The sequence below is a fragment of the Vicugna pacos genome, chromosome 14 (assembly GCF_048564905.1).
Source record: "Vicugna pacos chromosome 14, VicPac4, whole genome shotgun sequence".
NCBI classification, from domain to species: domain Eukaryota; kingdom Metazoa; phylum Chordata; class Mammalia; order Artiodactyla; family Camelidae; genus Vicugna; species Vicugna pacos.
In genome coordinates, this window is record NC_133000.1 from 35,021,761 (window position 1) to 35,037,379 (window position 15,619).

Below are 15,619 nucleotides of genomic sequence, written 5' to 3' on the forward strand. Positions count from 1 at the left end.
CGTTCTGGAATAATAATGGTTGCACAACTGTGAATATGCTAAAAGCTGCTGAATTTTACCATTTAAATGGATGGACTTCATGGTGTGTGAACTATATCACAATAACGCTGTTATATGAAAAAATATTTCTTGAGAAATATTTTTCTTTTTATACCACTACTCTGTCCCACAATTTAAGAAAAACAAGAAACCAATACAAACCAAACTCTGCCAGGAGCTCTTTAGGACTGCAATATCCCTGGGTCTCCAAGGCCTCTGGTGGTGCTGTTCCTGTTAACACACACTAGCTGGGCTGGGCAAGTTAGGGACTGTAACGATCTTTTAAAAATCGACGGTCACACGTTTCACCCTTGGAGAGGGAAGGAAGGAGGATATTACAGCTTAATGCCTTCAGCTCATTTTTAACAGAACCAAACCCTGCTTGCACCACTGTAATCCCTCTCACTATAAAAACACGTGACATCAACAAACATCGCCATCATAACACCTGAAAGTGTTCAAGGTACTTACCTGCGGCAGAAACACTGAGGGAGGAGACAGAAGCTTGCTCAGCACTCATGCTCCGTTTTCCCGACTCCACCAGGTGAAGCTGGGCGATACAGCCAGAGGCTCTCAGCCCGGGGAGCAGCACACACGCCACTGAGCTGGTCCTGAGGGAGGGTGAAAGGGAAAGGAGGGCAGCCCCTGGGGGGAGGGAAAGCGGGGGGGGGACGCGGGTTGCAGCCCCGCTCGGAGGCCAGCCCCAGCCCCACCATAAGCAGCCCGCTCCCGTCCGGGTCCGTAGACCACGCCAGCCCGGGACACAGCCCGCCCATTGGTGGGGACGGGCAGGCGGCCAAGGAGAGGAAGCCCGGGAGGAGAGGACTCGCGGGCGGGAGAGGGGAAGGGGACGCCAGCCTTGGACTGAGGGGATCCCGGCTGGGTGAGAGGTGGCAGGTGCACACCTGGACCTGGACAGCTGTGCCAGGGGCGCCGGGGCAGGTGGTGCTGTCACAGGGGTCTGGCCGGAGCAATTCAGCTGAACACGGGCTGACTGGCGCCCTTGGGGGCTGTGAAAGGCGGACCACCCTCCCGCAGCCGCCTGACCCCTTTCCCGGGAGCCCCCCACCTTGCACTTCCACAGCCAGAAGCCCCGGCCGCAGGCAGGAACCAAAGGCCTACCGGGCGACAGAGTTGAGAAGCATTTGGGGCCAATCCCCGGCTCGGACATGGAGCTTTCAACCAGCGGACCACCTGGCACTGACTGCGCATGCGCAGGAGGGCCATCGATCCTCTCTGGGTTCTGCAAGAGAAGGTGGGACAGCGAGGGAGGGAGAAGATGGGAGCGGGTGGAGAGGAGGGGAAAAGTGGAGGGATACAGATGGACAGGAAGAGCAGAGAAGGGATGGATCTGGATAGGGGAGTGTCGTAGCGGAGTTGGAGAGATAAAGCTTTACCTCTGGGGCACCCCGAGACGGCAGACCTGCCTCTGTACCATTCTGTAACCATTGAAGTCCCGCAGCTCATGTTTTACCTCCCTGATCCAGCCCTCTATCAGATGCTTCTGCAGAAACCCTATGGGGATAACACCCGTTGCCCCCAAGCGGAGCTGGGTTTTCTGTTGCTCTGAGAACCAAGCACCCGCAGGTGTTGTCGCTCAGAACTTCCTTGGGAAGAGTACATATTCCACTTTTACACGCTGGGGAACAGGCAGGAAGGATCTCTGCCTTAGCTCCACTGTCCCAGGTGTTGGGCTGGCAGGGAGCGGTGTGGTACAAGATCAGAGCTCCAGACAGAGCAGACTGCCTGAGTGTTGGTGCATAGTCCCCATCCCTCCTGGGTAAACCATACCTCATCCTAGTGGAAACATCAAGGGCTCACAGTAGTTCCCTGGGTGTGGGAGAGCTGTCCTCATGTGAAGGAAAAGTCCAGCTGGGCTAACAAGCTAAGTCACAAATCTAAGTGTGATTAGTGTCGGTTTAATGATCTGAATTCTGCTGGGCTATCTCATATATCTGAAGTTTAGTGTCAGTTTATTGGGCTAACAACCTAACTCGCAATTCCTTGCTCAACAAGTGTCAGTAACGTGATCTATTACAAATTTATAAGCTCCAGTGTACTGATTCCTTGCTTTTTGTTCTTTGAACTTTATTGGCTAATACCCCCTTACTTGTATTTAAGCCTTTAAAACCTCATGTGCACGTCTTGAAGGTGCTCAGAATTTCGGAGCAGGAGCCCCTCTGAGCCCACCGGCATAATAATTCTGAGTACTCCATCACTCAGATTGGTGCTTGTTTCTTGGCTGGCCTGTTTCCATAACACTCAGCTCCAGTGCCCAGCTTTCTAGGTAGATAGGAGTGTTACCAAGTACAAATTCATTCTCTTCAGTGCAGGACAGGCCAATAAGTTTGGAAACAAGATGTTGGGGCATGGATTTGCAAGTTTCTGTAGACCTAGTTGGCAAACTAATGTCCTGGAAAACCATCTCCCCAAGTCACAATTCAGGCTCCTTTCCTACGTGCTTGGTTGTTACAAACTTCTTAGTGTAAAAATTCCTTATTGTTAGAATCATTTCTTCTTGCAGCTATCTGCGTGGGTCAGATCCCTGTAAACCTCCAACAAAAGAAACGTTATTGTCTATTCTGCAATTTGCTATCTTTAAATGAATGAAAAAGTGTTAAATATCCTTAAAGGTCAGAGCCTTCAGAATAAGCTCTCCTGTGTATTTCAGGCTCTAGGCAACGATTTTTTACAAGCAAGATGAAGCCTAGGAGACAGAGCATATGGTTAAAGTCAAAGGAACAGATCTAATATGGAGTCAGATTTTTTCTGTTCTATTAACCGGGCAGAAGCCACTTGAGGATTTAAATCTCTTTAAGTTAAAAATAACTAAAATTTTAAAGGAATTTACATACATAGGTGGGAATGTGCAAAGCATATCTGGAGAAGCACCCAAAGGATAGTAAACAGTGGCATCTCCAGACAGGGCTGAAAGAACAGAGGATGAGGGAAAACTTCTTTCAATTGTGTATTCTTGTGCTCTATATGAGTTTATTTTTTTTAACCATTTGCTTGCATTTCTTTTTCAGTTAAAAATTGTGTAATGGAGCAAAGGAGTAACTAGCTTAGCAAATACAGCAGCCATGGAATCACTAAGTCATCACTTTTGATTTAAGCCAGAAAGCATTTATTGACTCTCTCCAATGTGCTCAGTCCTGTTTTAAGACTTCTTTTATTATTATTATTATTATTATTATTATTATTATTATTATTTCTAGTACTATTACTATTACTATTATTTTATGAAATAATAACATGGTATACCTCACCCCTGCCCATGGCTGGTGGAAAACCAACTGAGTTTTTATTGAGTTGTTTTCCAAGGAGTAGAGATAAGTTTATAAACAGAACACATCTTCAGGGCAAAACAGGCAGTGTGCTTTACCAGCAGGCCAGACAGCAATGAAGGGTTTTCAACAGAGGCGCCCAGAAGCTGAGAGAGAAAGCCTCCAGGACACTACAAAAAGCTGACCAAACTGCCTTCTCCATGGCACTACTGAAATAGGAAAGAACAAATCTGACTCCATATTTGATCTGTTCCTTTGACTTTAACAAAGCCAAGTTAATATGCTCCGGTCTTTTCATGTGTTATGATGTCACAGAGGAAACGGACAGGTCAACAAGGAACCACTCTGCCGTGGTTACGGAGCCGGGGAAAGGGATGGGCTGCAAGATGTATGAAGCAGCCGCATCTGTGCCCGTGCTTCTAGGCAGGTATCCAAAATCGCCTCGACAAGGTGTCAAACATTTGTGCCCACGTCCTCGTCAACAGACATGTATTAAAGACAAATGGAAACATATAAAAGGCCAATACCCTTGCTGGGTACACCGTCCAAAGTGCAAAGTCTCAGTTTGACAACTGGCCATCTCAGATCCCTGGGATTCATTCTTGGAGAACCTTAAAAACCACTTTTCTGTCTTCAAGAACTGCTGCATATTTGTCCTATCTTTGGCTCAGTGATGCAGCACGTTCAAGTGAACTTTAATGTCTGCACAGATTTGACTGTCTTTCTCCAGGTTCATTTGTCCATTCCAATGAGGCCTGAGCTAAGTTCATCCTCTGTGAGATCTATTCCCTCCAGGGACAGCTCATTGAGCCTGCAATTAAAAGCCAAGTGAACAAGACTGTCCTCAGCTAAAAAGTTCACCCACCCTTCAGTGTTTCTTAATCTCCTCTCCTGACTAATTGCAACAGACTAACACCTCCCTCACCAAGATAACCAACTATGTCATTTTGTCTCCCCAAAGAGAAAGTAAGGTCCATAAAAGAGGAGACAACTACATAGTCACCTCTGAATTCGTAGCATATAGAAATGTCAATAAATAGAACTATGATTATGGCTTCTTTCCTTTAAAACCTTTCAGGTTATTTGAATGAGACCTTGGAAGAGAGGTGTTTGCTGTCCAGTATCTTGATCCACAAGACTCTGGAGGCCTTTTTCGGAACGGCTGTTCACTGATTCATTCAAAACACAACTTATCAATCAAGGAGTAGCTGTGGTTTTCTGCCAGGAGTTTGTGGTCACTCTCATGCCAGAACAGCTTCAAACTATATCCTTACTTTGGATTTGTTATTTTTCCCCTCTTCCAACAAAATTGACTTTCCTTACTTTCTTGTCTTGAGGAATTTTTTTTTTCCTATTTCACCCTTTAGTAAACCAAGATCCTCAGGATGGGCTTGGCCCATAATATGAACCCCCATCCAACTCCTAGTGTGAGAGGCCTGGGGCTCACATCTTGCCCTCCTGTCAAGGCAACTGAAAATCCGTTCAGGAGCGAACTAGCACCCGAGGGATTCTAAGGCTCGCATATCTCCCAGAAACCCTGCTTTCTCATTTTTCTTGGCTTCTGAGAATTTCCCCTCACTTTCTTGACAATTAGTTGTGCAGCTTGAAAGATGAGGAAGGAAGGTTTTATTTCTTAATCAGCATTTTAAGGAACTTGTGTAATGAAACTTTTCACGAGTTTCTAGAACCCTCCATTGCCAAGATAGAAAACACACTAGACATTTTCTAAATTTAGCTCTCATGTGCATTTTTTCTTTGCTTTTGTTTTCTTAACTGTTAACAGACATTTTTTAATTAAAAAAATATAAGGCCCCAAAAAGGATAGAACACTGAAGGGGCAAACAAAATTAAAGGGCAAAGACAGAAAAATGATAACTACTCTAAAAATTTAATATAATACATACACTATGTATCAGATCAGCACTTCTCAGTAACAGCTAATTGAAACATGACCATGAGGTAAAATTACTCTCCTGTCAGGACATGGCCAACAGAAAAAACAATTAAACCAACAAACTAATATCCTAAGTCTGGCAAGGTACAGAAGGCTACAAGCTAAATGTGTCTTCTTCTGGAAAAGAGGGAGATACACCGGCTCTTTTCTGTGGAGCCTGAGCCCACGGGAGGACGGTGAAGTGAGCTCTGTAAGTACCCAATTAGCAAAGTGAGTGATGAATAAATAGACGTGAGCTTTGATGACAGAGCTGATACTAATATTCATTTGTCCTGTAAAGTATGACTTCCGTTCAGTGATCAATACTTCGGAATCCTCAGGAGTTGACATTATGGGAAAATGCACAGCCTGGGCCCAGACCTCCTCTTTCAGCTCGTGACACTGCACTTAGATGTCACAAGGACACCTCCAACTCCACCTGCAAAGAGCTGACTTCATGGTGCTCCTCCCATAGCCGTCCTGCCCAGGGCCTCTGGTAGGGGGGTAAGGTCTCCATGCCTCTCCCAACTCAGGCCCATCACTCACAGATGTGAATGGACCCCTTCTTCAGGGCCCAGATATCCTCAGTCACCGAGTCCCACCACCCACACCTGAGCTACCAGATACTCACTGACACTCACTCAGCACTGACTCTGTGCTGGGGACCACGCTGCACACTGCAAACGTTATCTCACTGGATCTCCACAACAGTCCTGGGAATTGGGTACATCACTGCTCCAATTGATTAGATAAATTGTTTCACTTCCTTGCGTGCGTCATTCAAACTGACAGGGCTACTGAGCCACAAGCCTGGGCCTGAAAACAACTTGAAACTTGAACACTGCTACACCTCGCAGCCACCCTACTCTGACTCATCACATCACCTCCTGCCAAGCCTTCTAAATGTTTCTAAGCATTCTACAAGACAAAAGTGAACTACGAGATCACCCCACTCTCCTACTTAAAATCTGTCAATGATGGTCCACTGCCCTTAGGAGAAAGCCCCACCGGGCCTGAGCAAAGCCCAACGGCCCAGCATCCGCGTTCCCTGCGCGGCCGCGCCGCCTCACCCACTACGCAGCTCTACACGTGCCTTGTCTAGGACAGGGATGCTGACTCCGCACAACCCAGGGCTTGTCTCACTAAAACAATGATCATCTTCTTCAGTGTTCATCTTCTTCTTTGCTGACCCTCAGAAAAATGTTTTCTCATGATGAATCAATATCTTTTTCCTTATAACTTCCCATCATTGATAATGAGCTCCCCCCAAAAGAGAGAAGACCTAATTGTCAGTCTCCTTATCTGTAAAGTGAGAATAACAAGGAAATATGTGAGGTTTTATGAGAAATAATATTCATGTGAGGCTGAGGGACAATTCCATCATACAATAAGCACTCAATATGTGCTTAATTAATATTAATAAGAATATATTGCATCTAGCAACCTTCAATCAATGTTTTATGACATTGTCCAACAGACTACTGACAAACATTTGGACGATCCTCTTTGAGCAGATCAGCAGAAGCGTACTGGGAGAAGTAAGCGCTGACTCCAGTTGCAGCTGCAGCCACCCAGCACTATGGGGCGGGGGCAGTTTGCTCAAGCTCTTACATGTTGCTTGAGCATTTAGTTGTCGTTATTGATTAAAGACAGGTGTTCTTTAGTCAAAGCTCCTGAAACTTAAATCTTCAATGATTGATGCAAATTAGGTTTCAAGAACAATACTCTCACTAGAAATTATTTGAAAATCATAGTCTTAGCTACTCCGCACATCAAAAGGGCATGTTCTTAATGTATCTGACTAAATACACCGAAAGGGTTGTTTAAAAGAATTTACGATGAAGCCATCCTGAATAAGCTCCAGTATCATCTGCACAAAGCCCCACCCAAGGGTCTCATTTCACATTTCCACATAGGTGTTCAGGTAGCTTAACTTGGGTCTTGGTTTCTTATAACACGGGGCGGGGAATAGTTGTGGATAGATTTATGTAGCAAATATATACCTAGGGTATTTGCTGTGAAGGAATTCTAGAAATAAGAAGATTGATATATAGTCCCACCCATAAGAAACTCAGCATTTCCAATTACAGCAGCATTAAAAATAAAATGAGAGATACATTTAACAAAAATTTACAAGATTTGTACATCGAAATATTTGAAGTATCACCAAAATAAATTTTAAAAGATCTACATATATGGAAGACATCCCATTTTCATGGAATGATAGACAATATTATTAAAAATGTTAAGACTCCTCAAAATGATCTACATATACAGTGGAATCCCTAGCAAAATTCCAGCTGACTTCTTTGCAAAAATTGAAAAACTGATCCCAAAATTCATATGGACGTGCAAGGGGCCCAGGATAGCCAAAACAAGCTTGCAAAAGAAGAGTAAAGTTGGAGGACTCACTTTGAAGGGTACTAAAATTCTATAGTAATATGTCACTATGATACTGGCATAAGTTTGGATAAATAAATCTATGAGACACAATAAAAACCCAAGGGGAAAAACTTACACTTACAGACAGTTTTCCACAAGGGGGCCAAAAACACCCCATTGAAAGAATAGTCTATTCAACAAATGGTGCAGGGACAGCTGGGTATCTGCAGGCAAAAGAATCAATCTGGAATCTGAACACCCATATTTTATATAACAAATAAAAATTAAAACAAAATAGATCACAGACAGAAATGTAAAAATTAAACCTATAAACTTTCTAAAAGAAGACACAGTATAAATCTTTGTGGTCCTAGGATAGGCTTTGGTTTCCTGGATGCAATACCAAGAGCACAATTGATAGAAGAAAAAAGCAGATAAACTGGACTTCATCAAAATTAAAAGCTTTTTCTTACAAAGGATATCATCAAGAAAGTGAAATGACGGGGGAAAAGGGTGTCTCAAGTCAGAGAGTGCGTGCTTAGCAAGAAAAATAAAATAAATCATTACATCTAACTACATCCCCTGTAAAGAAATTGTTTTAATGTTTAAAAATATATAGTGAAAGACAATGTGCAGAATGGAAGAAAAATTTTGCAAAGCATGTATCTAATAAGAGAGTAGCATCCAGGATATATAATGAATGCTTACAAATGAACAATACAATAAAATAGACCCAATTTTTAAATTTACCACGAATTTAGATACATATACAAATGGCCAATAAGCATATGAAAAGATGCTCAGCATCACTAGCCAAATCAAAATCAAAATGAGATCTCATTTTACACCCAATAGGATGGTTATAACCAAAACATGGACAATAACAAATGTCATTCAGGAGGCAGAGAAACCTCATATGCGGCCAGGGGAAAGGGACAATGGTGCAGCTTCTTTGGAGAAGTCTGGTATTTCCTCAAAAGCTTAGAGTTATATGGCTCAGCAATTCCACTCCTATATGTAGAGTCATCCCTCAATACCCTTGGGTGGTTGGTTTCAGGAACCCCACACCCTGGATACCATAATCCAAGGATGTTCGAGTCCCTTTACAATCAGCCATCTGGATCCATGTAGTGGAAACTACAGATATGGCAGGCCAAATGTACAGCCAAGAGAATGAAAACATATTCTCATAAAAAATTTCACATCAATATTCATAGCAGTATCATTCAGAGTAGCCAAAAGTTACTAACAATATCCATCCATCAATGAACGGATAAACAAATTTACCAAGAATAGGCCCACAAACTTTTGGTCATTGAAACTTTGACAAAGGAGGTGAGAACATACAATGGAGTAAAGACAGCCTCTTCAGCAAATGGTGTAGGGAAAACTGAACAGCTGCATGTAAATCATTGAAGTTAGACTACTCCCTCACAGCATACACAAAAATGAATTCAAAATGTGTTAAAGAATTAAACATGTAGACAAGACACTATAAACCTCTTAGAAACAACCATAGGCAAAACATCTGACATATATCTCAGCAATGATTTCCTAGAGCAGTCTACTCAAGCAATAGAAAAACAACCAAAAATATACAAGAGGGATCTAATTAAACTTACAAACTTTTACACAGCTAAGAAAACCGTAAGCAAAACAAAAAGACAACCAACCTATGGAATGGGACAAAATATTTGCAATAAATGAAACGGCTAGGGGCTTAATTCCCAGAATATGTAAACCGCTTTTACACTTAATAAGAAAGAATAACAAACAATTCAATTCAAAAATTAGCAGAAGTCCTAAAGAAACATTTCTCCAATGAAGACGCACAAATGGCCAGTAGGCACATGAAAAAATGTTCAATATCATTATCAGAGAAATGCAAATCAAAACTGCTATCAAGTATCACCTCTCACCAGTCAGAATAGCCATCATTCAGAAGTTCACAGACAATAAATACTGGAGAGGCTGCGGAGAATTGGGAACCCTCCTACACTGTGGTGGGAATGCAGTTTGGTGGAGCCATTGTGGAAAAATGTATAGAGGTTCATCAAAAGACAAAACCTTGACCTCCCAGGTGACCCAGCAATCCCACTCCTGGGCATATATCCAGAAGGAACCCTAATTCAAAAAGACACCTACGCCCCAATCTTCACAGCAGCACTATTTACAATAGCAAGACATGGAAACAACCGAAATGTCCACTGACAGATGGCTGGATAAAGAGGTTGTAGCATATTTGTCCAATAGACTACTATTCAGCCATAAAATAATAATAAAATAATGCCATTTGCAGCAACATCAATGGACATGGAGAATGTCATTCTAAGTGAAGTAAGCCAGAAAGAGAAAGGAAAATACCATATGAGATTGCTCACATGTGGAATCTAAAAAAAAAAAAAAAAAAAGAAACAAAAAGATAAATTTATCTACAGAACAGAAACAGACACAGAGTCACAGAAACCAAACTATGTTTACCAGAGGGGGGAGGGTGTGGGAAGGAATAAATTGGGAGTTCAAGATTTGCAGATACTGAGTATGTAAAGAATAAACAGCAAGTTTATACTGTATAGCACAGGGGAATATATTTAATATCTTAAAATAACTTATGTTTAAAAACAGTATGAAAATGAATGCAGGTATGTTCCTATTTAACTGAAGTGTTGTGCTGTAGACAAGCAACTGACACAACATTATAAACTGACTAGACTTCAATGAAAATATTTTTAAATAGACTAAAACCAAAAAAAATGGAAAAGGATATTATCAAACAAAAAGAATAAAGTACTGATGCAGGGTACAATATGGATGAACCTTGAAATTTTATGCTAAAATAAGCCAGACACAAAAAGCCAAATAGTGCCCTTTAAGGTGAACTGTATCTAAGCGTTTACTGTACTACTCCTGTAAATTTTCCGGAGATTTGAAATCTATCAATATCTAAATAAATTGTATTATGCATTAAAAATTTAAACGCTTCCTCACAGGAGGGCTTTAATTATTAAATTCAGAAACGCATATAAAGCTCTTGGAACAACAATTTGCAAGTCCACACACAGTCACTGCTGTCACTGCCACTCAGAGGGTGGTGCCAGCGCTGATGAGAGCTGCCTCCACTGGCTCCCCTGCAGAAAGGAGTGAAGGCCTGAGCTCTGACAGGCAGGGTGAGCGTGAACCTGAGTCAGACACAGCCACGTCCCAGACTCTGCGTTACCCAACTTTCTTAAACAAACTGCAACATGTAATGTAAACACGCTAGAGGGATGTATCTTACAACACAGGGAATACAGACAATGTTTTACAGTAACTATAAATGGAGCATTTTTGTACACCTGAAACTAATATCATATTTTAAATCAGCTATATCTCTATAAAAAATTAAAAAATATTTTTAAAATGTTATCACTTTAATATTCAATTCGGTTTTTATGTAACTACTAAACAGCTTAGAATATATAAAAGCATTTATTTGTGCTGTTTGTTTACATATTTATTTACATTCAGACTCTTGCTAAAAGAGAATTTAAACATTTTTTTAAACACAGCTTAACAACCATAACAACAAAAATGCAAAACGGAGAGTGAAGAGAAAATGGACATTCAATACTTAAGTGAAACCAGGGGGAGATAAACTCGTAAAAATGGATTCCATGAAGTCAGGGCAAGTGTTAAAGGCCGACTAGAAATTCAGCTGTAAGATTCTTGGCAGCTAAAGCAAAAAGATGATGGGGCGGGTGGTAGAGCGTGTGCTTAGCATGCACGGGGTCCTGGGTTCAAGCCCCAGGGCCTCCACTAACAGATAAATACATCTAATTACCTGCCCCCCAAAAGAGCCCCAAAGAAAAGATAAAGAGAAATTTCTTTCCCAAAAAACTCTGATATTAAATTTGGATTAAATACTTAAATAAAAGATAAAAAGAAAAAAAAAAAGATAAGTGACACTGTGAAGGAAAACCCCAGCTCGGCTAACAAGCTAAGTCACAAATCTAAGTGTGATAAGTGTCGGTTTACTGATCTAAGTTTTGCTGGGCTACCTGGTAAATCTGAAGTTTAGTGTCAGTTTACTGGGCTAATAAGCTAACACGTAAATCCAAGGACAACAATTGTCAGTAACGGGATCTGTTCCAAATTGATAAGCTTAAGTGTACTGATTCCTTGCTTTTTGTTGTTTGAGCCTTATTGGCTAATAACCCCATACTTGTAATTAACCCTATAAAACCTCATGTGCACGTCTTGGAGGTGCTCAGAGCTTTGGAAAAGAAGCCCCTCTGAGCGCGCCAGCGTAATAAATCTCAGTACTCCAACCCTCTGAGTTATTCTTGTTTCTTGGCTGGCCTGTTGTTTCCATAACAACACAAGCGGTAATGCCCATGAGATAAATCTGCGGAGGCTGCTGTCAGGTCCCCATGTCTCACGTAGGAAAATCTGAAACATCTTTCTCACCAATCAGAGTCATCATAAGCCCACCCCACACCTCCCGCCGTTAAATGCAGGAGCACAGGTAGAGCCCGACCTTTGCTGTCTTTGTGTCATCACAGTGAGACAGGATGGAAGGGGAAGAGCACAGCCATTCAAGGAAGGCCACAGCAATTAACATCAAAATGTTAAAGGATTCAAACCCCAATAGGCCTTGAGGCTCAGGATGAAGAGATTTAACTTCTAGCAGATCTTGAGATTCAGTAAACATCCATTGTAATAGTAACGTGGTGAATAACATGCCCCAGGCACATGGCAGTCCCAATGATAGCCACAAAAGGTCAAAGGGTGGGAAATTGCCAACTCCCTGGGAATCCCAGCCCCTTGCCCTAGGGCTGGTCCTTCTACTTATTAGCATATGAAACCACCAAGCCCAAGAAAACAAGCAACACAGCGCCACCTCGCGGTCATCACTCTCTCTCCCTCTTTGGGGAAGGCCCAAAATCTGTGGAGTGTGTACCTACTTCTAATATGAGCATCAAACCCCCACACATCTTGACGTTTCTCTTGCATTTCAATGTATCTCTCTGAATAAATCTACCTTTACTCAACACTGGCTTGCTCTTGAATTCTTTACTGCATGAAGTTAAGGAACAAAATCTGGTGGGGCACATCCCAGGGGCTCAACGAAAGCCTGGGACACACCCCATCTCATGCCCAACGTTTTTTATTCTTGTATCAACAGGACTGGGCTGTGAAGGGAGGTCTGAGGCCACAGCTAAGGGACAGGATCAGCCTCCAGGGCTCCAGTTGGTGGGCAGTCTCTCCCCCAGCATGGGTCTTGGGGTCTGCCCAGTTCTCTGTGTTTCTCTGTTGTGCTGACTCCCCAGCCATACAGCGTACTCCTAGGCCTGTCCCCACAAAACCCCTGTCTCCAAAATACAAGCACATCTTGTCACAATCCTCTTGTTCAACAAGGAAATGTACAGCCCACTTTTTTTCCTCCCCAATAAAGTACCCAACTGTCCTCGCTCCCATCACACCACTCTTTTCTTAGTGAGAACTCTGCACTCGCCACACCCCATCCTGAACACAGGTGCCTTGCTGGCTGTGACCGAGATGTTTCTTTCTCACACAGCCTGCGTCCTTTCACTTTCCCCTTGTTACTTTAAAAAAGCCTTTCCTGAGTCACTCACCCCTCTGATTCTGAACTAACAAAGTGCTGAGTTTGCAGTCACTATGTGCATAACTCCCAGGTTTTGGCTATGTTTCCTTCGCAAGATCTTCATTACGGAGCTGCATCAAGAAGTTTAAAGAGGCTATTCTTACATCTGAGTGGAGGAGCCTGCAAAAAATTTAAATGGCTTTGAAGAGAGAGTTAACCAGGGACAGAGATGTCGCGGGTCCTAGTCAAAAGTGTCATGAGGCAAAATGTTCTCCCAAGGCTCAGAGTGGCTTCTGAACACGGAGTCGGCAGGGAGGAGGTGACAGGCAGTGAGTAGGGTGAATGATACAGGTTACGCTCCCCCAGCTGGGGAAGAATAGGTTTTTTCCAGTTTTCCAAACAATTTCTTACCACCTTTTTCTATTATTGTCACATACCATTTCCAACGAATTAAGCATATCAATGTCAGTCATTTGGGCCACTTGGGAGAAGCTACACGATGCCATTCACAGGGCTGGGGCATGACAGCCACACCAGTCTAGATTGAAAGAACAGTTGGGGTATTTGCAAGGTAATCACGGGCATGCAGCAAACTCCCCAGCTTCAATGACCTCATCTCAAAGCTGGGGCAAATAAAACTACCAAGCAAAGTGCGTGATGATTATGGCCCACATCTGTTTACTAGGTAAGTGCCTGTGAAAGCTGCCGCTTAATGGGGAATGAGTACGATCAATGAGGCCCTGTCTACCTGGCCACAGGCGCCCTGCCTTCCTGCCTTGGTGCAGCAGCAGAACTTGTTTAGCTGAGATGAACACCCCCAGAGCAGCCCCGACGGGAAAGCTCCCAGCTCTGCACGGCGAGACGTGTTCCTTTCCTTCTCAGAGCTGATCACAATTTGCTGTCGTCTGTTTTTATGTTTATCCCTTTTGTAACTGTCTCTCCTCGGAGTTTTTGCTCAAGCAGCACAGGGCCAGATGTGTTTGCGGCCTGCCGGATACCCTGGGCAGGGAAACAGCCGACTCCATATCTGGCTCTGGTGCTGAACAGAGAGGGGAGAAGGCCCAGGGGCCCATGCTGAACCGAGGCCACTGAACCCAAAATTATGGTCTGATTTTGGGCAAATTATACAGTCTTTTTACCATGAGATTCCTCATCTGTCCATGAAAATAACTGTCCATGGCACATAGAGTTACAAGGATTAAAGGAAATCACCAAATTCATAACCTAGCCAAGGGGCTACAAGTGCATCCTCAACAGATAAATGCTGCCTTTACGGCTCTGACACATGCTAAGCGGGGCGGCCCCACACAGTGAACGCTGCTAACTGTCAGTGGGTTAAGTGCTTCATGTGTGCTATAATACTCTTTAGATCTTACAACAATCCCAGGAAGAAACGAATATTTTCATGCCCATTTCACAGATTCACCAACAGGTTAAGAGAGTTTGCATTCTATTCCAAGGCCCTGTGGTGAAGAAATGGCGATTTAAACCGGAATTTGGGCCCAGGCCTTGGCTCCATCTCTCTCCCATCCACCTGACCACTTGCCTATGAATTCCACCTGTCCAATATACAAGTTTGCAGCCAGCCAGCTCTTAAATGCAATGTGTGCCACCGTTTGTCAATGTTGGTTAAATATCATAAACTGTTCTCAGAAACCACTACAGTAAAGAAAGCTGGACTTAAGGAATTCTGCATTGCGTTCTCCTGTAATGTGCAGAAACCCTTCCCTACACCTCCAAATCCAAGTGTATGCTTCCTCCATGTTTATGTTTGCACACGGCTTATTAAAGCAGAAGGTACCTGCAGTAATTCCATCTCAGTTGCTTTCCAAGGTTGCAGATTATCCATAATCAGTCTGTGAACGAAAATACTACAATGTGAATGAGAATACTGCAACCATGACAGTAAACAAAGAATACTGAAACCAAGTCATTAAAGGCTGCCACCACCCCCCAGCTAGGACAGGCCTGCAGCCCAGCTGCTACAGCAACTCACAATGGTGTCATCTGAGCAGACTCAGAATAAGAAAGGACAGGCTACTGGCCCGAGATAGCTAGGTGCTTGTCTAAAAAATGAATTCAGTGAGTCCAAATATATGCTTCCTCTCATACATACAAAAGTACTAAATCCTTGAACTTGAGATACCTGGCTTTCTTTAGATAACAAGCAATCTTTTATTGTTCCAACAACCTGGTCTTTGTTGTAAAGCTCCTATATATCCTAGCTCTTCCTCAACCTCTTGGGAACAGTCCCTCATAGAGTTCTGTGTGACTGTCTGCTCAGCTCGAGTCCTCCCGCCAAATAAAACATAACTCTTAACTTTTAGACTGCACATGTATTTCAGTCAACAGTTTTGGACACCATGAAGCACCACAGCAGATTTCTCTCCACCT

At 43.0% G+C, this 15,619-nt stretch overlaps 1 protein-coding gene across 2 annotated transcripts in view; it reads right to left on the bottom strand.

Moving 5' to 3' along the window:
- The window catches only part of LOC140701238 (uncharacterized), a 166,165-nt gene that overhangs the window by 86,527 nt on the left and 64,019 nt on the right, over positions 1 to 15,619 (bottom strand). Inside the window, exons 5-7 of one of the 2 annotated variants that reach the window (XM_072976661.1) lie at positions 945 to 1,282; positions 511 to 650; positions 202 to 349 (exon numbers count right to left, since the gene is read on the bottom strand). In XM_072976661.1, coding sequence (XP_072832762.1) covers positions 345 to 349; positions 511 to 650; positions 945 to 1,282 — 483 coding nt within the window. In that variant the 3' untranslated portion in view covers positions 202 to 344. Of the gene's footprint in view, positions 1 to 201; positions 350 to 510; positions 651 to 944; positions 1,432 to 15,619 lie in introns of those variants that run through there. The other variant, XR_012080203.1, reaches the window with a different exon arrangement.